Source organism: Peromyscus maniculatus, chromosome 20 (assembly GCF_049852395.1).
Source record: "Peromyscus maniculatus bairdii isolate BWxNUB_F1_BW_parent chromosome 20, HU_Pman_BW_mat_3.1, whole genome shotgun sequence".
In the NCBI taxonomy this organism is placed as follows: domain Eukaryota; kingdom Metazoa; phylum Chordata; class Mammalia; order Rodentia; family Cricetidae; genus Peromyscus; species Peromyscus maniculatus.
In genome coordinates, this window is record NC_134871.1 from 68,979,830 (window position 1) to 69,005,784 (window position 25,955).

A 25,955-nucleotide genomic window follows, 5' to 3' on the forward strand; every position below is an offset into this window, starting at 1 on the left:
GCTAAGACTAGGTCCTCTCTGAGGCAATCTAGACACTGTTAAACTTGGTTGTGGGGCGGGGTGATGCCCACCATTGCTGCCAGTAGCCTTAGTTCTCTCCCCCTTGGGTATGTCCACTCAGGTCAGGCCAGACGCTTGACTACACTGCAGAAAAAACAACTATCAGGACCAATGAGAGTGCAGTCAAAGTTGAGTGTGTCAAGATAAGGGAGAGGACTCGGAAGGTAAGGGTGACTGCCGCCAGGTCTGACCACAGGAGTTTGATCCCCGGACATGGGCAAAGGAGAGAATGGTCATGATTCCTACAGGTTACCTTCTGACTTCACATACTTGCAACAGCACACACACACACACACACACACACACACACACACACACACACACGTTCTTTTTTAAAAAGTAAAGGAGAGGCTGGAGAGATGGCTCAGTGGGTAGAGCCAATTGCCACCAAGCCTGATGACCTGATTTCAATTCCCAGGGCCCGAACAGAGGAAGGAGAGAACCCACTCCAGAAAATTGTCCTCTAACCTCCGCATGGGTGCGCTGGGCACCCGTGTGCGCCCCCAATACATGAAATGAAAACAGGAAAAAGGGAGAGCTGCTTGAGCTTGTCATTTGAGATGGCTTCAGGAAAGGCCTATGAGAACCCAGGGAGGAGCTTCTTTCCCTCTCCGGTCCTCCCTTCCCCGCTTGATGTCCTGCCTGAGGAATACAAGAGACTTTACACAACCACTGATAAAGCCGAGACATCAAGGTGTGTTTTCCTGACTCAGGCTCAGGAACCTGCCACGGTGCTGAGGATCGAGTATGGGCACAAGAATTCACAGAGGAAACAGGGAACGTCTTCACTCGGATTTGGGGGAGAAAAGAGGTGCTCTGCACCCAGCCCTGGCTAGCGGTCCCCAAGACCTTCAGCATACCCACCAAGTAGCTTTGAGTTTCCTTATCTGCACCAGCGAACATTTATCTCACATTCTAAACGTTGTGGAGCCAGATTCCAAAAGTAACCTCGGGGTTAAACCGAGAAGGGCCGTGCGCACGCCAGGACGGGCCAGGCGGGCGGGGTTCAGGGGATGTGTCGGCCGCGCCCCACGCACCCACGTGGTTCACTGGAACAGGTGTTCAGTGAAGAGTTCTTGAATTAACGACATAAAAAGTGCAGACAATGCACAGGGGAAAAACAAAACAAAACAGAACAGAACAACGAAACCCCGCTCCGTGGAGCGCAACGGTGCCCTGCAGGCGGGCGGCGGCCTCGGAGGCGCGGGCGGGCGGACGGGCGGCAGAGGGGCAGAGCCGGGCGCCGCGCGCCGCCGCTGTGCGCAGCCCCGCGGCGGCGCGCGGCCCGGCAGGGGCGGGAGCAGGCGCGCCCCGCCCTCCGGGGGGCGGGGCCAGGACCTTGCGCGCAGGGGGGCGGGGCCTGGCTCTCCGTGCCGGGGGGCGGAGCCGGGCCGGGCACACCGGGCCGGTTGGGGGGCTCCGCTCCTCGGCGAGAGCAACCGGAGCCCCGGCCACGAAGGGGTGCGACCCCCCACTGGCCCCGCCCTCCCGGCCGAGGCCCGGCCAATCAGAGCTGTTTTTACTGGCGAGTGGGCCGAGCCGGCCCAGCTGCTCTGAGGCTCTGGCATGGTAACGTCCCCGCGCGGGGGTGGAGAGGCCCGGGGCTGTCCCACAGCGCCCCCTGCGGCCGGGGCTCGGGCCGGGGAGGCGGGGGGGCCGCCGGGGGGCCCGGGACCCTGAGGGAGGGCGAGGGGCCCGCGGGGGGAGGGAGAGGAGCCCGGGAGGGCGGTGGGGGCGGGGATTGGGGGGCAGAAGGGGCGGGGAGGCCATTATGGAGCATGGCGGGGGGGGGAGGGAGGTGTGCGGCCCGGACTGGGGGGGGGGCCGAGGGGACGGAGAGCTGCGGGGCTCGGCGTGAGGAGGAGACGGGGATGGAGCGGAGGAAGGGTGGGTCCTGCGGGGGGAGAGGGCGGGGAGGAGGAGAGGGCGGTGGTGGGGGCCGCGGCTGTGTCCCCCACCCCGGCGATTTGCCCCGTGCCCCTCCCCCAGACCCAGCCTGGCTTCCCCGAGCCCCGGGCGCCCACCGAGGGCCGGAGGGGACCGGCTCTGTCTCCGGAGGTGAGGAGAGGGGCTGCTGAGCAGAGAGAGGCGCCCGGTTTTTCACCTCCGAGCTGGAGCAGCTAAGTCCAAGGGGTGGGCGAGCAGAGAGGCCCCGGGGCCCCGGCCCTGGCTCAGCCTTCAGCAGACTGAGAGCCATGTGTGACCTTGGGCGAGTCACACTACCTCTCTTTGGGCCTCGGGTTTCCCATTGACTCTCAAAAGGGAAGATGGGCGAAAAACGAGCCACCGAATCTCCATCAGTTCCCAAAGGGGGCGGGTTTTGAGGAGGAGATTTAGGGCCCAGTGGGTTCTAGGATGCAGGGAGCATGAAGTGGGAGAGGAATCCTTCAGCTGGACTGGGGAAGATTCCCTGGGACTTGCGGGTAGGAGGAAATGTAAAGCTTCCATGGCCGCGTCCTGGTGGGCCTGGGTCTTGGGAATCCTCTTGGAGGAATGGGAGAACTCTGTAAAGAGAGGAAGTTGAACCCTGGCTCCCAAAGATGAGAGCCAGAAGTAACATAAGATTCTGTTCTTCAGGAGAGTGAAGAGGTGATGGGGATCAGAAACCACAAGAAGTTGTATTCTAGAAGGATCCCCAGGCTCTCTGGGGGAGCTGAAGAAATGCTACACACCAGAGTAGAGGCTAGGAAGGGCTGGGGGAGGGGCTGGTCCTGTTCAGGCTCCAGCAGGTCAGTGGAGACTCCGGGGTGGTGGACCGGTGTCCCAGCTGTTCTTTGCAGCACTGTGCACTGAAACCAGGGCCCTGTTAATGCCGGGCGAATGCTCCACTGCTGAGCCACACTCCCAACCCCGTTGTTTCTTTTCGATGATGGCTGCCTCTTTCTGAGAAATACACCCCTAGCCTTCATTTTATAACCGCTCCTTCAGTGAGGGAGAGTGAGTCAGACCAGGCCAACCTAGGATCACTTGGCTGTCTGAGAATCTCAGGATTGGGAGGAAAAGATGAGGCTAAGACATGTCATCTGGGGCACCATCCTTCCTTCTGGGAGGCAGCTTTAGGGGGTCAGACTGCTTGGATTCCAAACCTGCCTCTTCCATTTAACCTCTTAGAACCACAGTCAAGTGAGGAGTCTGTCAACCTCAGGGGATGATTTCTGAGATGCATGTGCGGATTCAGTGAACGCTTGGTGTGAGTCTGGCTCATGATGGGCAACCATTACCATTAGCTGTTATTTCCAACCCCTCTGTCTCTCGATTCTTGGCTTGTTCTCTCTGTTCTTATGAATGCTCAGTTCTGAGATGCCCCTTACATGTGAAGGCTGGGACTTGATTACATCTTGTGTCAGGATGCTTCCCCTGGTCTCTGGTCTCAATTTCACTGTCACTCCCCAGCCCCTAACTGTGTGTTCTGTTCAGGGAAACTCAACAGGTCCTCTTCTCTCGGCTTCTTCCCTTCTGTCCTCTTGCACTGTTCACTTCAGAGTTCATGCGAGTGTCAGCCACCCAGAATTGTACTGGTATTGCAGCCGGTGAGAGGAGCAGGTGTTGGAGGAGAGAGAGGACAGTACAGGGAAGGGACGGCTCTGACAGTTCCGTAGTCACTTACATTCATCCCATTGCTCCGTCTCCCCTGGGTAACTGATTGACATAGGCTGGAAGTCTCCATCCCAGTGTGAAGGTGACCACACACAGCTTTCTGTCATGTAACTTTTCCTACATGAGTAGTTGATACCAGCTCCCTTTCCCTAAGCCAAAGAATCTCTGCTATTCTACATGTTTCTATCACAGACTGTGCTCAGCGAACAGTGTTTTAGGTTGTATGAAAAGCCCCACCAAGGTTAGGGATGGACCGTGTTTCATCAAAGCATTTCAGGTGGAGAGCCCTATCTAGGCAATTGGGGAAGTTTAAAAAAGAGAAAACCCAGCCTGGGAGATGGCTTAGTAAATGCTTGTGCCGCATACCCAGAACCTACAGAAATACCCACCTCCCCATAATTCTCGCCTTTGAGGGCAGAGACTGGACTGCCAGAGCAGGACAGCTGGTAAGGCTGGCTGGATCAGTGAGCTCTGGGTTTGATGGAGAGACTGCTTTCCTCAGGGAATGAGGTAGAAGATTGATCAAGGATGATTCCCAACATTGCTTCGGGTCTCAGCGTGCTCATGCGACCCCACATGTCTTCAAACATTATGAAATGGAAAAAGAAAAAGAAAGCTCATTTCTGAAATGTAGGGAACTCCGCACTGCAGTGGAGAGGTTGGTAATTTCAGAAGCCCAGTAAACACTCTCAGAAGTACACGCCACTCTACAAAGTGGTGCACTCTCCCCTGAAAGGACATAGAATGTATATGTGGGGTGTGCAATAATGTAAAAGGAACACGATCATCTTGAACAAAACAAGAGGGTAATGTAACAGTTCCTGTACAGAAAGGAACTGAGAAGCCCTGGACTCAGGATGGGCCAGAGTGTGGGATTGGTTGTATAGAAAGGCTTTGGATGGTAGATGAAGAAAAAAAAAAGCTTTTTGTTTTTTGAGACAGTTGCTCTGCCTAGCTCTGGGCTGGAACTCCCTCGGTAGATTAGACTGGCCTCAAACTCAGAGATCGAGGCCAGTCTCATCTACCTACCTCTGCCTCGCAAGTGCTGGGATTAAAGGCATATGCCATCATGCCAAGCTTACTAATTTATTTTTTATTTTGAGACAGGGTTTCTCTGTGTAGCTCTGGCTGTCCTGGAACTTGCTATGTAGACCCGGCTAGCCTTGAACTCACAGAGATCTGCCTGCCTCTGCCTCCTAAATTAAAGGCATGTGCCACCAGCACCTGACTGTAAGTTGAGGAATTTTATGGGGTAGGCAATAGGCACTACTGTACATTCTTTTTTTTTCCCCTGAGACAGGGTTTCTCTGTGTAGTTTTGGTGCCTGTCCTGGATCTCGCTCTGTAGACCAGGCTGGCCTCGAACTCACAGAGATCTGCCTGCCTCTACCTCCCAAGTGCTGGGATTAAAGGTGTGTATCACCACCGCCCAGCACCACTGTACACACTCTTAAGATGAGGTTGGAGTTGCAGGGAAGGTTGGTATGAAAAATACCTGCTTTTTCTGGCAGACATTATGCTTCTAAGGGAGACAAATCAGATTCAGTCGGGGCTTGTCTGAAACTAGCTGTGAGACTTTAGTCAGCCATTACTGTCTTACTTTACTCACGTGACAGGAGAGAAGTATTGGTGTGTGTAGTGGCACTCCTGTGCTGGAGGTGGAGACAGGAGCATCAGGAGTTTAAAACTGGGCTGGAGAGATGGCTCAGAGGTTAACAGAACTGACTGTTCTTCTAGAGGTCCTGAGTTTAATTCCCAGCAACCACATGGTGGCTCCCAACCATCTGTAATGAGATCTGGTGCTCTCTTCTGGCCTGCAGGCATACATGCAAACAGAACACTGTAAACATAATAAATAAATCTTTTTAAAAAAAAGGAGTTTAAAACTAGTGTAGGCTATACAACTAAAAACAAAAGTCGGCACCTGTCTATAATCCTAGCACTTGGGAGGCTAAGGTAAGAGGGTTGTTTTATTGCAAATTTGAGGCTAGAGCTTGAGTGGAATATACAGTAAGTTCCAGGACAGCCTCATTGCAGAGTAATGCCCTGTCTCAAGGTTGGGGAGCATGCATTTGGGGCGATTTTCAGGGTCTCCTCCAGCTCTAAATTGTATTTTCTTTTTTTTTTTTTTTTGTTTTTTTTTTTTTTTTTGTTTTTCGAGACAGGGTTTCTCTGCGTAGCTTTGCGCCTTTCCTGGAGCTCACTTGGTAGCCCAGGCTGGCCTCGAACTCACGGAGATCCGCTGGGATTAAAGGCGTGCGCCACCACCGCCCGGCTCTAAATTGTATTTTCTTGATGGTAGGCCTTACCAGTGGCCCTTAAGTTTGGTGGGACTTACCAAGACCATTAAAGTCAAGAAACAAGTACCCATTCCAGCTTACAACTGCCCCACCTTAATTTTTTTTCCTAGAATTTCTGTTACTCATTTTGGATGAATGCACATGTGTTAGAGTACATGTAAGAAGGTCAGAGGAGAGATTATGGGAGTCGGTTCGCTATTTTCACCATGTGGGTCCCAGGGATCAAATGCAGGTCCTCAGGCTTGAAAGCCAGTGCCTTAATCCACCGGGTATCTCACCAACTCATTTATTACTTATTTTTTGGGGCAGAGTCTCAGCAGCCCAGGCTGGCTGGGTACTCACTACATAGCCCACACTGGCCTCAGCCTCCGGATCTTCTTCTATCTCCAAGTGCTAGGATGACAGTGTTGAGCCACTGTGCTGGGTTTACCTCTGCCTCTGTTTCCATTTTAGTGGAGTTACACTCGATGTTATAGTTCGTTAAATCTAACATGTGAGTATCCATGTTTAATAGAGTATGTCTTAGTGCCACATGAGACAGCACATTTGGGATTATACTAATCAATGCCTGTAAACTTAGAGTGGGAACTCCTGACAGGACAGGGTGTGGTATTGAGCATATAAAGGAGGGCTTGGGCTAGTGCGGTGGGTTGGCAATGTGTGTTGGCTGTGAAGTGTGTATAGAACGTAGAAGAGGTGCTCTGTGCACAGGTGAATGCCTGAGATGGGAGGAAGCCTGAGTCTGGCTAGAGCACAGAAGATGGGTATGGAAGAGGCTGGCAAGGTCATTGGCAGCCTCCTAGACCTAGCTGGATAGGGCTTTGCTGTTCACTCTCAGAACAGTAGGAAACGACTGGAGAATTCTAAGCAGGTGCTTATGGGTCTGAGGTACATTTTGAAGAGTGTGTTGTAGGTACTGGTAGAAGTTGATATGAGATAAGTCCCACCAAACTTAAGGGCCACTGGTAAGGCTAGAGAGATGGCTCAGCGGTTAAGAGCAGTGGCTGCTCTTCCAGAGGTCCTGAGTTCACTTCCCAGCACCTACATGGGGCTCACAACCATCTGTAATGAGATCTGGCGCCCTCTTCTGGCCTGCAGGCAGAACACTGTATACATAATAAATCTTTTTAAAAAGTGGATATGGGGAGAACAGTTTGGGAGGTCACATCGTAGATCAGATGGAAAAATGGGTTGAGGAAAAAATGAAATGTAACCAGACTGAAGGAATCTTTTGGAGGTAAAACTATGAGAACTTGGGATGTATTATTGAGGACACTGTAGATAGTAACTCCCAGGTCTCTGTCTTGGGCAGGACTGGATAACATGGGCAGGGCCTGATAAGACTCAGATGATTACTTGGTAGGTTAAAGTAGCTCAGGGTGGAAGAGCAGACGACAGATTTTGATTTCCTCCCGTGGCAGCTTGTTTCTGACATTCCATACAGATAAGATTTCCAGAGGACAGGTAGAAAATGGGGTCAATTGTAGCAGCTTGGCACATAACTACTCAGGACAAGGTAAAAGGCAGATATTTCCAGAAATAAAGGTTAGAAAGCACTTTTAACTGCCAGGCCTCCTCAGGATAGGTTAGCTGAGAAACAGTTAGAGGGTGGCTCCTGTTCATCCAAGTCACCACCTCCCCCGAGAACTGTGCTGCTCCTCAGCTTCCAGTCAGGGAGAAGAACAGCCTTTGAGCTTCACCTTTTTAACAAGTGTGTGAGCTGGGTGCAGGCACACTTCCAATCCCAGCACCCGGAGGCAGAGGTAGGAGGATCTCTTGAGTTCTATGCTAGTCTGGTCTACAGAGTGAGTTCTGGAGCAGCAAGGCTACATAGTGAGATCCTGTCTCAAAAACAAACTAACAAACACACAAAACAATAAATGTGTCTGTCTGTCTGTCTATGCACTGAGGCCAGAGGAAAGTGATGGGCATTTTATCCAGCCTTCTCTGCCTTATTTGCTAGAGACAGGGCTCTCACTGAGTTAGACTGACACCCAGCCAGTTCTAATGATTTTCTTGTCTCAGCCCTCCACTGCACTGTGGTTACAGCCATGCACAGCTTGTGTGCGTGTGTGTGTGTGTGTGTGTGTGTGTGTGTGCGCGCGCGCGCGCGCGTGCGTGCGTGCGTGCGTGCGTGCGTGCGTGTGTGTGTGTGTTCTGGCATCCAAACTCATACTCATACAGCAAGTGCTCTTACCTACTGAGCCATCTCTCTAGTCCTCAAAATACTTGAAAAAAAAAAAGAAAGAAAAGATTTGTTTATTTAAGTGTTTGCCTACATGTGTATCTGTGCCTGGTGCTTATGGAGGCCATAAAATATGTCAGATCCCCTGGAACTGGAGTTATATACAGTTGTGAGCTATCATGTGGGTGCTGGGAACCGAACCCAGGTCCTCAGGAAGAGCAGGCAAATGTCTTAACTGCTGAGCCATGTCTCCAGCTACCCCCCCCCCACCAAATATTTTTGAGCAGGTAATAAATCCGTATGGTGCATATGTGTAAGACATAAAATGGCATACTGTGAAGAGCCTCCCCCTTCTGTCTTTTGTTTGTCTTATCACCGATATTTATACATGTGATGAAGCCTCACTGCACCTTGCCTCCCTCCAACTTACCAGTGTATCTTAAGATGTTGACATTGGCCGGGAGGTGGTGGCACACGCCTTTAATCCCAGCACTCGGGAGGCAGAGGCAGGCGGATCTCGGTGAGTTCCAGGCCAGTGGGGTCTATAGAGCGAGATCCAGGAAAGGCGAAAAGCTACACAGAGAAACCCTGTCTCGGGGGGAAAAAAAGATGTTGACATTAATCGGTATCTTAGTAATGAGTTTCTTCATTCTCTTTTGTACTGTTCCATTTTATGTTTGTGTGTGATGAATCTTTACTGATGGATATTTAAGCTTATTCTCATCTGTGTTTATAAAAATGAAGACTTTGTACATCTATCATTTTACACATCAATGACATTTTAGAATTGGAAACTTCTATACATTAATTTGCTTCATTTGTTTTAAAAATTCATTCAGTATTTATTGAGTATCTATTATGTGCCAGACCCTGCGGCAGGTACCAGGAATCCAGCTTTCAGCAAGTCATGTGATCCTTGCTTCTGTGGAATGGCATCACCCTGTAGTAGGGCAAAACATACCCAGGCAAACGTTGTAATAAAATTGTGTACATGAAGAAAGTAAGGAAGGGGATCAGATAGAGAAGAAAGTGGAGAAAACCACTTTAAATAGTGTCATATGGTCAGCTGTTAGAGGGAAGACAGGAACACTTGGACTGTGCAGGCCTGTGTCCATGCTCAGGGTTTGTAAAGGAAGGGTAGCCATCGGGTGGAGGATGGTCCGTCTGGTTGGTGTTTGGGAGTAGAAGAAGCGGGAGCAGGTGGATGAGTGATCGAGTCTGGTTAGAAGGAAGCTGACTGTAAAACACTAGGGCTGTAAAGGACCAACAGCTTTGGATTGGATCTTCAGCCAGGGAATTGACCAAGGGAAGACGTCAACCCTAACTGGCTTGAGAGAGGTGCAGGAGGATGGGCTGAGGTCATGGGAAGAGCCAGATGCCTGTAATAGAGCCTTCTGTGCCTCTTCTGTGGCTTTGGCAAAATGGGAACTCCCCAAATGCAGATGACAGGAGGGCTCCGTCAGCTGGTGCTCTGGGCTAGCACTAGAGAGCGGAGCTCTGCAGGGCTCAGGCTCAGGATGGGCAGGAAATGGGGCTTGGAAACTCCCTCCTGAACTTGTGTTTCTCTTTCATCCCTCTGCTTCCCTTCTGCAAAAGTCCATCTCTGTGCCCATCCTGGGTCCTATGACTTTTCTCTCCCTCAACAGTCGGTTCCCGATTCTGGTCCCCGGCCCCCAGCAGCGCCTGCCCCCTTCCCACCGGGGCCCCCCATGATGCCACCACCCTTCGTAAGTTTTATGTGTTTCCCTGGGCTTGGCTTTTCCAGCCTGCACCCTCAGCCCCCACCTCCCACTGCTGCGTTGCCAGCAAGGACCTGTAACACACCCTTTTGGTATCTGGAAGATGGGTGGTGTTGAGCCCTGGGGTGGGGAGAGCTGCTGTTAAAGCTTTAGTCCATAAAGTGACAGTTGTCCCTTTTTGCTCTGTCCTTGGGACACAACGGGGCTGGAGATTGGAGAATGGAGGGGGAGACCTCCAGTGGGTGAGGGCTGGAGAGGCTTCTTTCTCTTTCACTGTTCCTTACCTTCTCTTTACGAAAGCCTCTGAGTTCGGTCGGGCTGGAATAGCATTGGTGGTCGTGAGTTAGAAAGGACGGGAGGCAGGAGACGGGGGTCCCAGCCTTCTCCCTTCACCTGAAGGTCTCTGGGGGGAGTACAGCCTCCCCAGACTGGTACGGTTCCTGTGTCCTTTTCCTCTCCCTACCCTGCTTGGGAAGCTGTGTGTGTGGCATTGTGCCTAGGAGCTCCTCAGTTACCTGTCTTCCTCAGTAGTGGAGAGGGAGACAGTTTTATGTCTTTTACTTCTCAAATGAAAGCCTTGGAATCACCTCTGGGCCAGGATGAGGACTGGGTAGTGCCTGAGATAGGTGGTCTCTGCCGTAATAAGACAGTGTCCTCTGTTTAGTGGCTTTTTCTTTCCTCATTTCTAGATGCCCCCTCCAGGGATCCCACCTCCTTTTCCTCCAATGGGGCTGCCCCCTATGAGTCAGAGACCACCAGCCATTCCCCCCATGCCACCTGGCATACTGCCCCCAATGCTTCCGCCAATGGGGGCACCACCACCACTCACACAGGTAATTTGTTCTCTCCACGGGGCGGGGGGATCTTTAGCTGGGAAAGAGATGAGAGTAAGCATCAGGGCTTTAGAAACTGGGGAGGGAAGGCAGCTTTGGGCCAGACTCCCATGGGTTTGTCTGCTCAGGCATGCTGAGTGTCCAGAACCTGAAGACTGCTTGAGAGTATGCCCCGGGCGAGGGTCAGAGCCCCCAGAGGGATCTCTCAGGGAACCCACCTCAGAGAGACTGGTCTGGCTAGCTCTTCCTGACTCTAACATTGACTGCTGGTCTTTATATCTGCAGATTCCAGGAATGGTACCTCCGATGATGCCAGGGATGCTGGTGCCTGCGGTGCCTGTCACTGCAGCGGTAAGTGCTAGGGACAAGCAGGAAGCAGGCTGTGCCTCGCACATGTGGGTCTGACTTGGAGTGCATGGATGTGGACTCTGTTCTTTCCCTCCTGTTGTGTCTGTCTGGTCCCTGGCAATATTCCTCACCTCAAACCCTCGCCGGCCACGTCCTCAGCAGTCTAGTTTCCCACTCATTGCCAAAGGCAACATGTTCTCTCGTCACCTCTCACGCCGCACCCCACACCCCTAAAGAACACTCATTCAGGTGCTCCGCATTCTAGACGTGCCGGCAGGTCTCTTCACATCACATCCTCTCTGCCTCGGAAAGAGGCAGTGGCACCTTCGTGTGCTGTTGCTCAGTGTAGTGGAGTCTTGAGTGGGGTGTAGAGTTTTGGCATCTGCTGTGAAGAGATGGATCTCAGGAGCAGACTCAACAGAATGCTCTCACTTGTGGAATCGGAAGAGAGGAGCTACTGTGCGACTCCCCGTGGGGTCCGAGTGCACAGCCCTGGCAGGGTGGGGGGACAGTGCTGTTAGAGGGCAGAGACCCCTGGGAGCAGGACACACAGATCCTGGCCTGCTTCTCCACCCATGGCCTGGGTCCTGGGGCACTGGGCTCGGCCCCAACCCTTCCCCCTCCTCTTTCTTCGGCAGACGGCTCCGGGTGCGGACACCGCCAGCTGTGAGTCTCCTGGGGGCCTGCTCCCCCCAGGCTCGGAGGTTGGGGGGCACAGGGGAGAGGGGCCATGGACTGGAGCCCACGCTGGATCATGCCTGTTGGGATGCCAGGGATTTTGGGATGTTGATGGGATCAGAGGGATATTTGCGGGACGGAATAGGGAGGAGGAAGTGGGGAGAAGATGGGGTTGGAGCAAGGGCTTAGTAGGTTTCCTCTGGCTTCTTTTCTAGCAGCTGTACCTGGGACGGGCCCTCCGGTGAGTGTTTCTAGCTTAGGTTTCTGGGTAGAAAGTGGGAGGCTGGTGGTGAAGTCTTGAGGGTGAGGAGAGGTTTTGGGAAAGGAGCCTGACCGTGATTCTGTGCCCCTCCCCAGAGGGCCTTATGGAGTGAGCATGTGGCCCCTGACGGGCGCATCTACTACTACAACGCTGAGGACAAGCAGTCGGTGTGGGAGAAGCCCAGCGCGCTCAAGTCCAAGGCCGAGGTCCTGAGTGCGGCTTTCTGGCTCCTCCTCCCTCAGCTTCTCTGACCTCTCCAAATCCTTGGCCTTCCTTGAGTCTCTAACCATGTTCATTGTAGTTTCTCTGACCCCACAATCCTTGACCACCTCCATGCTCCTTGGAATTACCCCCTAGGCTCTTAGGAAGTCCACTTTCCCCCATTCAGGCAAGGCCAGGTGGCAACTAAGACCACTGTGCCCTCTGTTCCCCGGGTCCCCGAGCTCCCGACAGGCCGGAGAGCTGCCCAGCTCTCCCTCGGCTCCGCTGCTGACTTCTGACCCTCCTCTTACAGCTGCTGCTGTCCCAGTGTCCCTGGAAAGAGTACAAATCCGACACAGGGAAGCCGTACTACTATAACAACCAGAGTCAGGAGTCCCGTTGGACCCGGCCCAAGGATCTGGATGACCTGGAGGGTGAGGGGTCCTGGAGGTGGAAGGGGAAGACTGGGCAAGGCGACTCCGAGTCCTGTGCCACTCTGTGACTGTTACCTTTCCCCTTGCAGCCCTGGTCAAACAAGAGTCTGCAGGGTAAGGGACTTGACCATGAATCCTTCTTGGAGCACCTGGGGGAGGGAGTGGATTCACTGGTATCCTTCCTCAGTGGGAGGAGGAGTCTTATTTCTTTAAGGAAGGGGTCAGCTGCTTTAGACCGAGTCTTTCCCAAGCTAGAGCAGTTGGCCCACCCTACCTTCTGTCCTCGCTTTGGTAGACCCTCACCCTTTTGGCTTGCCTGCAGAAAACAGCAGACCCAGCAGCTGCAGACACTACAGCCTCAGCCACAGCCACCTCAGCCACAGCCTGACCCTCCGCCTATACCCCCTGGTCCCATCCCAGTGCCTATGGCCCTCCTGGAACCTGAGCCGGGTCGAAGTGAGGATTGTGACGTATTGGAGGCTGCCCAGCCTCTGGAGCAGGGGTTCCTGCAGCGGGAGGAGGGCCCCAGCAGGTGAGAGAGAGCTGCCCCTGTGCATTGCAGCCCCATTCTCTTCAGAGCCTTGGGAGGGACACTGGAAGAGCTGGGCTTGACCTCCGAAGGGCTGGCTCCCTGGGAGCAAGGAAAGGACAGGACATTGCCGAAAGTGAAGGGCACTGAAAACTCTAAGGATTGTGGGCCCTGCGGCTGAGCCCCTTCTCCTCTCCAGTTCTACGGGACAGCATCGGCTACCACAGGAAGAGGAGGACACTAGGCCCGAACCAGAGAGATCTAGCCTCAGTTGGAGCAACCGAGAGAAGGCAAAGCAGGCCTTCAAAGAGCTGCTGAGGGACAAGGTGCTTAGTGTGGGCTCCTAGGGAGGTCCTGGGGTGTGTGGAGGTGGGCAGACTCCAGGACCTATGCCTCTCTGTTCCAGGCTGTCCCTTCCAATGCTTCATGGGAACAGGCCATGAAGATGGTAGTCACTGACCCCCGTTACAGGTAGGCTGCGCAGGAGGGGATGGCCCTTGTTCATGAACTCAGCACTCAGGCCCCAGTGGCTGGGGTGGAATGCAGGCGAAGGAGAAGCTAGAGTAGCTCCGGGATGCAAAGAGGGAAAGGGGGAGCCGTGAGGTCTTAGTGAATGAGCATTGGCTTGAGCTGAACTAAAGCTGGGGAACAGGGCCACCAAGACGTGTCTGATGGTGACTTGAGAACACCTAAGCAAAAGGGCTCAGTGCTTCTCCCTCCCTGCCCATCCCTTCCCATGTTCTGAACACCGGTACGCTCAGTCCGTGCATGGATCCCCAGCATGTGGAGACCTTTCCCCATGTCCTGAGACCCTGCTTTGTGGGCTGTGCAGGGTGACTCAAGCTGTGTCCTTCCCTGTCTTCACCTTATCCACTCCAGTGCCTTGCCCAAACTGAGTGAGAAGAAGCAGGCATTTAATGCTTACAAGGCACAGCGGGAGAAGGAGGAGAAAGAGGAGGCCCGGCTGAGGGCCAAGGAGGCCAAACAGACCCTGCAGCATTTCCTGGAGCAGCATGAACGAATGACCTCCACCACCCGCTACCGGTCAGAGGACTGTATTAGGCTGGGCTGGGGCTCAGGAACCCTGAGAACACCCAGGTGCAGGGTTCTGTTTTCTACCTACTGACAGCCCGTGTGCTCCACAGGCGGGCAGAACAGACCTTTGGGGACCTGGAGGTCTGGGCTGTGGTCCCTGAGAGGGATCGAAAAGAGGTTTATGATGATGTCCTCTTCTTCCTGGCTAAGAAGGAGAAGGTAATGGTCATAGTCACTGGCTGGGTTCTCCTAGCCCTTAATTTCCTGTGGATCATGGCTGTTCATGTCTCTGCTCAGCCAGTATCCCTTCTGAATTGAAAGCTGGTGTGGAACTTTTACCTTCCCAATTTCTGCACTGGGCCTATAATTGCCCGGGGTGGAGGAGGGCAGGGAGGACCCTGGTCTGTGACTTGAATTCCTCCCCTTTCTTGGGACACCAAAGCCCCAAGTCTGGCCCTCCGTGGTCTGACCACCTCCTCTTTCCAGACCTCTTTTGCCAGCCCCGCCTCACTTTCACCCTGTGGCTTTCCAGGAACAAGCCAAGCAGCTTCGGCGTCGAAACATCCAGGCCTTGAAGAGCATCCTGGATGGGATGAGTAGTGTCAGCTTCCAGACCACATGGTCCCAGGCCCAGCAGTACCTCATGGACAACCCCAGCTTTGCTCAGGACCAGCAGCTGCAGAGTAAGCCTGGCTGTCTGCCCTTTCCTCACTGATCTGAGTCCTCAGAGCCTGTCCTTGCCTGTTGACTGAGAGCCTAACCTTCGGTCACTGCTCCTCTTAGACTGGGGTCTGCTGCTGTGTCTGTCTGTGTGGTGCTATGGATGGTGCCCTGGCCCTCACATGTATTTTAGTAGGGATGGTGCCCTGGCCCTCACATGTATTTTAGTAGGGATGGTGCCCTGGCCCTCACATGTATTTTAGTAGGGATGGTGTCCTGGCCCTCACATGTATTTTAGTAGGGATGGTGCCCTGGCCCTCACATGTATTTTAGTAGGGATGGTGCCCTGGCCCTCACATGTATTTTAGTAGGGATGGTGCCCTGGCCCTCACATGTATTTTAGTAGGGATGGTGCCCTGGCCCTCACATGTATTTTAGTAGGGATGGTGTCCTGGCCCTCACATGTATTTTAGTAGGGATGGTGCCCTGGCCTTTACATGCATTTTAGATCAGCCTCTATCTTTTTGTTTGTTTTGTTTTACCTTTTTTATTTTGTGGTGCTGAGGACTGAATCTAGGTACTCAGGCAAGTGATAAACTGTTGAGTTCTACTCCCAGCACCGGGGCTCACTGAACACACCTGAACATTGTGTGTCTTGGAGAGAAATATGAAATCCTCAGAGGTGGCGGTATCTAAGCTCATGTGAAGATGGTCTTTTTTTTTTTTTCTTAATTTATTATGTATACAACATTCTGCCACCATGTAACTTTGCACGCCAGAAGAGGGCACCAGATCTCATTACAGGTGGTTGTGAGCCACCATGTGGGTGCTGGGAATTGAACTCAGGACCTCTGGAAGAGCAGTCAGTGCTCTTAACCTCTGAGCCATCTCTCCAGCCTGTGAAGATGGTCTTAAACTGTCTTAGTATTGTGGGCCTTAACTGTAGTAAGGAATTACTGGCTTGTGGTCTTCACAATAATTCACCCTCTGAAGCTGCATCAAAGCCTGCCAGTTCCCCAAGATGTGATGCCTCAGATTCTAAGATGACTAGGTTTATATAGTGGTTTCTAAAAGCTAAATTCATCAGTTGAGTACTTGCTGATTTTTTTCCATGCAATTAATACTTTCCCCCAGGAACTGCCACTAATGACTGCTCCCAAATAGTTCTGCTTCCCTTTTCTCCACCCCATGAGAGCCCCTAGCACCACAGGGGAAGCATTCTTAAGAAATGGGGTCTGGCTGGGCCGTGTTGGTGCACACCTTTAATCCCAGCACTCAGGAGGCAGAGGCAGGTGGATCTCTGTGAGTTTAAGGCCAGCCTGGTCTACGGAGCGAGATCCAGGACAGGCTCCAAAACTACACAGAGAAACCCTGTCTTGAAGAAAAGAAAAAAAGAGGAAAAAAAAAAAAAGAAATGGGGTCTGAGGGGCTGTCCCACTGATATGGTGCCTGCTGAGCTTGCTCCCTGCATGTAGACATGGACAAAGAAGATGCACTGATCTGCTTTGAGGAGCATATCCGAGCTCTGGAGAGAGAAGAGGAGGAAGAGCGGGAACGGGCCCGGCTTCGGGAGCGGCGAGAGCAGCGGAAGAACCGGGAGGCCTTTCAGGTATCTTCCTACTCTTGGGGTCCGAGTTAGCTCAGCTCTGCTCCAGACTCATCGTAGTGCCTTGCCTCTGAATGGTCTGTGGACCAGCCCCTTTCATGTCCTCTAAGGCCACTCTGCATTAGTGCCCCTTCAGGGAGACAAGCTGTTTGTACCACCCTCAGACATGGGTGCCAGCTGGACCAAGTGTCTTTGCCTTTGGGTGGGAGCCAGACAGGTTGTCCTCATCTGGGGAGCAGTAGTCGTGGGCTGACTGAGCTGGTCACAGCAGGAAACTGAAGCCAGGCCAGAAACCTGTGCTGCCTGCAGGTTTCTGCTTTAATCCCTGCAGACTGGCTTATTCTGTTTGTACATTCAGTTTCCTCCTTTTGTAGTGTCTTTGTCTCCTCATCTCTGCCTCCTCTGCCTGATGCCCCTGCTTGTCCAAGTCTGCATCCCCTTCCCTCCTCATCTCACCCTCCTTTTGCTGACCTTTCCCTGTTCAGACCTTCCTGGACGAGTTGCATGAGACAGGGCAGCTGCACTCCATGTCCACCTGGATGGAGCTGTACCCAGCAGTCAGCACTGATGTCCGCTTTGCCAACATGCTGGGCCAGCCGGGTAAGGCAGCCAGGCTCCCCTTGTCTGGTCTGGCTTCCTACCTGCCAGCCTCTGCACCCCACTCCCTGGTCCTGTCCTTGACCCCACCCTGGGCCGTGGGAAGCTGCCGCCCGCCAGGCCCCCATCTCTCCTTTCTGCAGGCTCTACTCCTCTCGACTTATTCAAGTTCTACGTGGAGGAGTTGAAGGCTCGGTTCCATGATGAGAAGAAGATCATAAAGGACATTCTTAAGGTGAGGGAGACTGGTGTCATGGGTGGACAGAGACTGGGGGGTGTAAGCTCTACTCTAGACCAGGATTCCCTAAGTAATGTTTTTCAGGAACAGGGCAGCTTGCACTGGGGATAAAAATAGACACATTTTTCTGGCCAGATGTAGTGATGCATATTAGTATTTCCAGCACTTGGGAAGCTGAGGCAGGAGGACAGCCACAAGTTCAAAGCCAGTCCCAGCAATAAAGTGAGTACCAGCCAGGTTGAAATCCTGTGTCAGAAAAATAAAAACCAAAGCAACAAATCATTTTATGCTCTTAGGAGCTCACGACCTAAAACAAACTTGAGAACTATTAGCCAGGGGCAGGTGTTACTAGAGAGACAGGAGTCAGAAGAGTTGATAGTGACCCAGTGACCTCACCGTCAGGAACGAGTAGGTGGGAGAGGTAGAATGTTGTAAGCATGGGATGCTACAGGAGCAAAGGCAAGTGGGTGGGAAGGGCAGCAGGCCTGAGAAGCAAGCAAGCTAATTGTAAACTCATATCTCACGGCCATGTTCCTTCCAGCTGTGGGGTGTTTTGAAGAATTTGGAACTTACCGCTAATGTTTTAAAATCAAATTTCACAAAAATAGGGTTTGTTTTGGTTTTTGAGACAAGGTCTCACGTATCCCAGGCTGGCCTTGAACTCCCAGTCTCTCTCACTTCACTTCCCACATGCTGGGATCGTAGGTGCGCACCACTGTGCCTGGCCACACATCAGAGTCCGGGTCTCCAGTGTCTCTGACCAGTCTCATGGTCTGGCATCACTGGGCTCATTCTGCAAGGCGTGCCATGGACACTGGCTGAGGTGCCACACTCTCTAAGAGCGAGGAAGAGGGGAGGCGCTCCTCCCCTCACTCTTGACTGCCTTCTCAGTGCTGGCGAGTGCCAGCTGCTCTTTCCTAGCCCAGGTGCTTTGTCACCTTCTTTACTGGAGAAATAGTTGTCCGTGTCTGTCAGAGTCACAGATGTGAGTGAGCAAGTGAAGGGAGCTTTGTGCTCCAAAGGAAAAGGTGTATTTCTTTATGGAAGTAAGTCGTATTCTAACATGTAGTTCTAATAGTAAGTCAAACATCCTAAGAGTAAATACTATTCTAGTATTCAAATAAATACTGTGTGTTTGATGGTACAGTCCAATACAGTGACTAGCAGTAGGACTTGGGGTGAAAGTCCAGATTAAGCTCTTATGTGTTGTGTGAACTTTTCTAAGCATCAGTTTCCTCGTCTCAAAAATGGGGAGTGTGCCACCAAGGGACACCCAGTTACCAAAGATAGCGACTTGGTGTCTGAGTTGAGAGGGACGTGGGGTACTGTTAGGTAGATCACCTTACAAAGCCATGGATGTTGCACTGTAATATAGTTACCTGTTTAATGTGGATTAATTAATAAACCAAGTGTAGTGGCTCACACCTTTAACCCCAGTGCTTGGGGGTTGAGGAAGGAGGGTGGTGAGCTGCAGGTCAGCCTGGCTACACAACAGATCCTATCTCTAAAGACCTGAAAGGATCCCCCAAGAGTTTCATGTTTCAAAATTACTCTGAAGTGAGAGGTGCCCCTGTGTTGTCCTGGGGTTTCCATTGTTTTTCTGGAACCACATGCCCGCTGGAGTTTTGTAAAGGGCTTTGGATGCTGACCTGAGACAAGGCTTAGATGATTAATTGTAAATGTAGCTCCGGTGGTGGTGGTGGTGGTGGTGGTGGTGGTGGTGGTGGTGGTGGTGGTGGTGGTGAAGGACTTCCCAGTCTGTTTGTGTCCTTGGGGAAGTGCGAGTGAAGAGGTGGGGGTTTAGCTCCTCACGCCTCAAGCTCTTCAGTGATACCAGGTACTGGAGCTACATGTTTTAGCTCAAGATCTTGAGGAGTGATACCAGGTACTGGAGCTACATGTTTTAGCTCGCCCTCGTCCCTGGACTCATCCCAGTACTGTCCTGTTATCAGTGCTCTTTAATACAAAGGTCGGAGAACCATAGGATGCCAGAGACCATGTCAGAGGGATGGGAGAGGGTGGGGAGGGTTTCTGTTCAGGCAGCTATCGCAGGGCCTAGTTGGCAGGTGAGACAAGAGGCTATAGATCCCTTGACATGCATGTGCTGAGGCACAGTTTGGAGGTTGATCTTCCCTTATTTTCTAGAAGAAAAGCTTGTATCTCTTGTGCATTGAGGTGCTATAGGAAATTTTTATTAAAAAATATTTGTTAAAAAAGTTGAAGTTGGGCTGGAGAGATGGCTCAGAGGTTAAGAGCACTGGCTGTTCTTCCAGAGGTCCTGAGTTCAATTCCCAGCAACCACATGGTGGCTCACAACCATCTACAATGAGATATGGTGCCCTCTTCTGGCGGGCAGGCTGAACACTCACTGTATACATGATAAATAAATAAAATTAAAAAAAAAAAAAAAAAAGTTGAAGTTGGGCTGGGTGTGGTGGTGATTGCTTTTAATTCCAGCACTTGGAAGGCAGACAGGTAATCTCTGAGTTTGAGGCCAGCTTGGTCTTGAGTGAGTTCCAGGATAGCCAGGGCTACAAACACACAGAGAAACCCGGTGGTCTTGGGGAAAAAAAAGTTGGGCTGGTAAGATGCCATAGTGGGTAGAGGATTGATGCCAAGCCTGATGACCTTAGTTGGATCTCAGAAATCCTCATTGGTAGAAGAGAACCAATTTCACATATGCGTGGCACATGGGTGCCCACATATACACATGCAAAATAAATGTTTTAAAAATGTAAAAGTTAAAAGTGACCTTTGTTTGTTTGTTGCCTGGTTTTTCAAGACAGGGTTTCTCTGTGTAGCTTTGGAGCCTGTCCTGGATCTCTCTCTGTATCCCAGACTGGCCTCAAACTCACAGAGATCCGCCTGGCTCTGTCTCCCGAGTGCTGGGATTAGGCGTGCACCACCACTGCTTGGCTTAAAGGTGACCTTTTTTATATGCCCCTCTGACCTCAGTTTTGATCAAAGGGTTATCAAGGTCACCAAGAACAATTTAGAGATTGCCAAGGACTTGTTTAAAAGTGTTTTCAAGTCTGACCGAGAACTCTAACATTTATAGATAAATAGAGAAGAAGATGGGGATATTTAAAATCATGTTTTTCTTTTCAGAAAAAAGTCAAAAGTTTAAACTCAGTGGGATAGAACCACTAAAGTAGAACGCCAGATCATTCTGTGAAGTTCAGGGAAGGGTGGGAGGTGTAAGGCAGGAGGTGGATGGCAGCATTGTGCTACGGATTTTAAGCAGAAAGAATTGGCTGCAGGGTGGATCTCTGTGAGTTCAAGGCCAACCTGGTCTACAGATCGAGTTCCAGGACAGCCAGGGCTGCACAGGTCTCGAAAGCGCGCGCACACACACACACACACACACACACACACACACACACACACACACACACACACACACACACACACAGGAACTGGTTGCAGAAGACAAGCATTCCTGGGAAGTAACTTTTAAAAGCAACCAGGGCAGGAAGGAATAAAGCAAGTAACATACCTTGCACAGGGTGATCCTGCAAATTATAAATACCTATCTTAAGATATAGCTACATTTTATTACTTAACATTTAGTCAAAGTAACTGGTAGAACGGCCTGCTGGGCTCCTGTCTACACCACCCGAGAAAGCAGTTATTTTGGACAGCTCCACTCTCTACTCCTTCATTGGAGCGCCCAGCGAGGGGGCCAGGTGATCTCAGTTCCCACAGCCATCCATAGTCTCGTCTCCTAGGACAATGTAGGACCCTGAGCTTAGAGCAGATAGAATACAGGAGATCTGGGCTAGAAGATTAACGATGGGTATGGGAGGGAGCAGCGCATTAGAATAGCCAGTTGGAATGGGTCTAAAAGGCAGTAGATGAGGGGCAAAACCGCTAGGGAGAATGTAGATCAGGTAAGTTTAAAAAAAAAAAAGCCAGGCGGTGGTGGCGCACGCCTTTAATCCAGCACTTGGGAGGCAGGGGCAGGTGGATCTCTGAGTTCCAGGACAGCCAGGGCTACACAGAGAAATCCTGTTTCAAAAAACAAAAACTAATAATAATACAAATAGTATAAGGGCGATTCTCAGGAACATATGTATATGTCCACACAAGGGAAGTTACAGAGGCCACAATACAGGAGTCATGGAGAGGAGAGTACTGCATATATTTCACAATGAAGTAACTTCTGGCTGTTTATTAGCCCTGAAACCTCCACAAGTTTGTCTAGTGCTTCTGAGCCTCAGTTTTATCCTCTATAAATTGGGGAGAATCTATATACTACATTGTAAGAAATAACATTTTAAAAAACATTTTGTCAAGTGTCTGGCTTATAACAGACTTGATAAATGTTTTTTTCTTTTCCCTGTGCTGTGTCCAAGGAATTGAAAGTGAGGAAAAGAAACAGCTAGCTTGAGAAGCTAAGAACAGGACGGAGGGCTATTCTAAGTAAGGGAGCTGTGTTCCTTGGGAGGACAGTGAAGAGGCTGTAGTCAAGCCTTCCCTGTGGAGGGACTGCTAGGGAGGTGATGCTTGCCGCACAAGCGTAAGCACTTGAGTGTGAATCCTCAACACCACATAAAGTCTGGGTGAGTTTGCAACCCTGGCATTGAAGCAAGGCAGAGACATGATCCAAGCCTGATAGGTCAGCCAAAATGGAGAGCATCAGTTTCTGTGAGACCCAGTCTCAAGGGGGGTAGACTGAGCTGTATACCCAGAGTCCTCTGGCTGTGTCCTCACTCCTACAGAAAGAAGGAGTGCTTGGAAGGGCTGGAGCCTGACTGAGAAAGCACTCTTGGGGAGAGCAAGAGTCTGCACCTGGCATCAGCAAGTAGGGAGACAAGAGGAGGCCGTCTGTGTGGAAGGACAGGAAAGCCGGCCTGTGACAGTGTTCCATTTACCTCACGTCACCTCAACCTCACTGGGACATGGCTTTGGGTCGAGAAATAGAGCCTGGCCATGCACTCAGACAATGGCTATGTTTTTAATATTGCTGAGAGTCACACACTCGGCCAACAACTCTTCCAGGAACTCTGCAGTCAGGGCGGGTGTAGTGTTGAAGCACAGGTTTGGGGGTTAGATCTGAGGTACAACAGAGCAAGTGCTTTCATTTTTCTTGTCTCCATCAAATGAGAGACTGACCTAACAGAAGAGAGGACTAGAAGAGGTGTGTCAGGCACCCAGCAGAGAACCTGTTACATAGTGAGCACTCAGTACGAGAGGCAGAGGGTACAGCCCAGATGTTAGGAATGAGTGGCAGCTTCCATGAGCAGCAGGAAGGTCCAGCTGTGGCCAGAGGAACAAAGATGTAATTGTGCAAAACTCAGTCATCTATCAAGACTGAAGAAACTTCCTGACTTCCTTGGCTCCATATGACCCACACAGGTCGGAAGGGGGCCTGTGAGATGAAGACTTAGCCTGGTTTCTAAGGTGTGTCACGAGATTGTGGGTCCTATGTGAGGGCAGAGGCTTGAATGCCTTGCAGCCTGATCCTCTGCCTATTGGCCTTGGGTCTTGGGCCTGTGGTGCCCCTGGCCTTCACGCACTGCTGTGCCCACAGGACCGGGGCTTCTGTGTGGAGGTGAACACAGCCTTTGAGGACTTCGCCCACGTCATAAGCTTTGACAAGAGGGCTGCTGCGCTGGACGCAGGCAACATCAAGCTGACCTTCAATAGTGTGAGGGGATGGGCAGGGCTGGGTGGTTCTCACTTATCCCAGTGTCTTGTTCCTTCTCACTACCCTGCTGATTATCTTGGGCTTGGGGAATGATGGCCGGAGTCCGGACCCCACCCTCCTACCTCTTAGGGTGCGCCTGACCCTGCTGTGTTTCCTCTGCCCTCAGCTGCTGGAGAAAGCAGAGGCTCGGGAGAGGGAACGGGAAAAGGAGGAGGCACGAAGGATGCGGCGCCGAGAAGCTGCCTTTCGAAGCATGCTGAGGCAGGCCGTGCCTGCCCTGGAGCTGGGCACTGCCTGGGAAGAGGTCAGGAGCACAGCCTGGCCCCAATCACCCTCACGCCTGAGGGCAGCGGAGCTTCTCCACCACTGAGGGCCCACCCCAGTCACAGCACAAGCCCTGGGCCAGCTCCAGTTCCCTTCCTTCCTCTGCCCCAGCCCTGCCCAGTGCTCGTGGCGTGTCCAAGCTGGGCCAGGCAGGGCCTGGTCTGATCAGCAGTGCTCTCCCCGTTCAAGGTCCGTGAGCGCTTTGTGTGCGACTCAGCCTTTGAGCAGATCACCCTGGAGTCGGAGCGGATCCGGCTCTTCCGAGAGTTCCTGCAGGTGCTGGAGGTAAGGCACTTGGCCAAGGAAGGGGACTGAAGGTATCCTAGAAAAGGCAGCCTGGCTGAGACAGGAAGGGGGTTCTCACCTCTCCCTCTGCCTCCAGCAGACTGAATGCCAGCACCTCCACACCAAAGGCCGAAAGCATGGCAGAAAGGGCAAGAAACACCACCGCAAGCGTTCTCACTCACCCTCAGTGAGTCGGCAGGTAGAGGGCGTGGGTGAGGCTGCACTGTTTCCTTTCTTGGCTCGGGACTCTGTCCCCAGCTCTCAGGTGAGGGCTTCTAAGAGAGAACTCTGGGCTGACCTGTGTCTCTTGTCTGTCCAGGGCTCTGAGTCAGATGAAGAGGAACTGCCCCCACCATCTCTCCGGCCCCCCAAGCGGAGGAGGCGGAACCCCTCCGAGTCTGGCTCTGAACCCTCATCCTCACTTGATTCAGTAGAAAGTGGGGGTGCTGCCCTTGGAGGACCAGGCTCCCCATCCTCCCACCTTCTCCTTGGGCCCGGTAAGCCGTTTCTGGGAGCCTGTGGTCCTGCCTCAGTGGAGGCATAGCGGGTCCTCGACCCCTCGAGGGCTTAGGACGATGGGAGGGCCTAGCTAGCTGCAGGCGAGATTTCCCATCCCCCCAGGCAAGGAGCCGGATGGAGGAAGGGAAGCCAGATTCAGCCTTCCTCAGACCAGGAGCCAGAGTCTACAAAGAATGTGCAGGGAAGAGGATGAACCTTCTCTTTCCCCCAATGAGACTTAGTAAGGATTTTTTTAAAATCTATAGATCATGGTCTTCGGAAAGCCAAGAAACCAAAAAAGAAAACTAAGAAGAGAAGACACAAGTCGGTGAGTCGACCTCTCGAGGTTCTGGAGTCCATTTTATCTGCCTTCCAGCCCTGCTGCTCAGGGGCTCAGATGGGCTCTGACCTCTTACAGAACAGTCCTGAGAGTGAGACGGACCCTGAAGAGAAAGCTGGCAAGGAGAGTGAAGACAGAGAACAAGAGCAGGACAAGGACAGGGAGCTCCGGCAGGCAGAGCTCCCTAACCGCTCTCCAGGCTTTGGAATCAAGAAGGAGAAGGTGAATGGATGGACCTGGCTTTCGCCCCAGCCTGAGACACACTGTCCAGGGGGCTCAGGTAAGCCACACCTTTGCTCAACAGACAGGCTGGGACACATCGGAAAGCGAGCTGAGTGAGGGGGAGCTGGAGAGGCGAAGGCGGACACTTCTACAGCAGCTGGATGACCACCAATGACCCCACGAGCTACTTTCTGCCTTGGGACTTAGTGAGGCAGTGGCTCCAGGGCCATCCTCACCATCTGCCTCAGACTCCTTCGTCTGTCTGGTCTGTGTCCACTTTCCCTAAAGTTACCCACCCCAACACACGACTGTGAGCACCTCTCAAGGTTGCTCTTGGTGTTCAAGGGTCCCCTAGTTCTCAGAAACTAGTGCAGTCCTTGCCCTTAGCCCCAGACCAGAGATGGGCAGTCTATATCCATGGGGTGGGTGATGCCAGTAGCTAAGACGTGTGGGAAGGGTTTCCAGGAGAGACAGGCTGGTGGACACAGCCTGGGCGGCAGAGGGCAGGGTCCTCACCCTCTAGCATCAGTGCCTGCTCTTGCCTGACCTGGCCCTGGGGCTCCACCACTGCTTCCTCTACCCCTGGGACCCGATGTACGTGTTCTGTTCTTGTTTTTTAAATAATATTTATAACATGATCTACAACTACTTTGTCCTCTTCATGTGCTAACCACTGGAGACCAGCAGAGGGCACTGCTGTTCTAACATCTTTTTTGAGTTGAAGCTCACCCAGCCTGGCTTCCCCAGCCCTCTAGGCTATCACTCCTGAGATGGAGCCAAACACAGCCCCACCCACTCTTACATTCTCATGGCCACCCAAACCAAGAAAGAGAAGACAGCCTGGTGCACAAGACTTTGTTGAGGGTGTGGGGTTTATGTACAAGAGAGAAAGGAAATGGTACATGTACAAAAACAAAGTGCCCCCAAATTCCCTTCCAAGGTCAGAGAACCTAACAGGGAACTGAGCAAATAGTCTATGACGGTCCTTTATGTTGCCTGCTCCCGGCCAGAATCCACCTAGCTGAGGAAAGGTGAGACATTGGCACATCCTTCCTCTAGCAGTCTTGGAGCTGGTGCAGACAGTGTCTCTGTTCTTCAACCAGTGGGAAGACAGTGAGCAGGGTGGGGTCCAGGCCCTTCCTTTCATTGTTTGGAGCAGGAAGTGCCCCTCTGGAGAGTGGCCACCTGGGGTGAGCTGGTCCCACTGCCCTGTTCTCCATACTCAGTGTCAGCCCCTCCCTTTCCATCTTTGAAAGCCTCAAGTCTTCCCCCACAATCCTTTGGTTTTGAGAGGTGGAGCAAGAAACTCCTGCAAGAAGCAGGAGTAATGCGGGA

At 52.2% G+C, this 25,955-nt stretch overlaps 1 protein-coding gene across 25 annotated transcripts; it reads left to right on the forward strand.

Annotated features, from left to right (window-relative positions):
* Positions 1-1,430: 1,430 nt before the first annotated feature.
* Positions 1,431-25,265, forward strand: Prpf40b (pre-mRNA processing factor 40B). 25 transcript variants are annotated; one of them, XM_076556785.1, is made up of 26 exons: positions 1,431-1,629; positions 9,788-9,868; positions 10,570-10,713; positions 10,999-11,064; positions 11,700-11,727; positions 11,955-11,980; positions 12,097-12,207; positions 12,516-12,636; positions 12,726-12,750; positions 12,959-13,168; positions 13,365-13,491; positions 13,572-13,636; positions 14,045-14,209; positions 14,311-14,419; positions 14,733-14,883; positions 16,336-16,469; positions 16,952-17,066; positions 17,207-17,298; positions 22,835-22,951; positions 23,118-23,255; positions 23,465-23,560; positions 23,658-23,747; positions 23,880-24,057; positions 24,325-24,386; positions 24,477-24,620; positions 24,703-25,265. In XM_076556785.1, the coding sequence occupies exons 1-26, from the start codon at positions 1,627-1,629 to the stop codon at positions 24,793-24,795; spliced, it is 2,691 nt and encodes an 896-aa protein (XP_076412900.1). In that variant the 5' UTR covers positions 1,431-1,626; the 3' UTR covers positions 24,796-25,265. The 25 variants fall into 25 exon arrangements, with proteins under 25 accessions (XP_076412900.1, XP_076412913.1, XP_076412912.1 ...); XM_076556781.1 differs by having other exon boundaries at positions 1,439-1,629; positions 23,658-23,759; XM_076556792.1 differs by having other exon boundaries at positions 1,439-1,629; positions 24,707-25,265.
* The last annotated feature ends 690 nt before the right edge of the window (positions 25,266-25,955 follow it).

Coding starts and splice junctions, on each gene's coding strand:
- Prpf40b (XM_076556780.1), top strand. CDS start 2,427: ATGAAGTGGGAGAGGAATCCTTCAGCTGGACTGGGGAAGATTCCCTGG. Junction 9,869..10,569: donor CCATGATGCCACCACCCTTC/GTAAGTTTTATG, acceptor CCTCATTTCTAG/ATGCCCCCTCCAGGGATCCC. Junction 14,210..14,310: donor ACCTCCACCACCCGCTACCG/GTCAGAGGACTG, acceptor TGTGCTCCACAG/GCGGGCAGAACAGACCTTTG.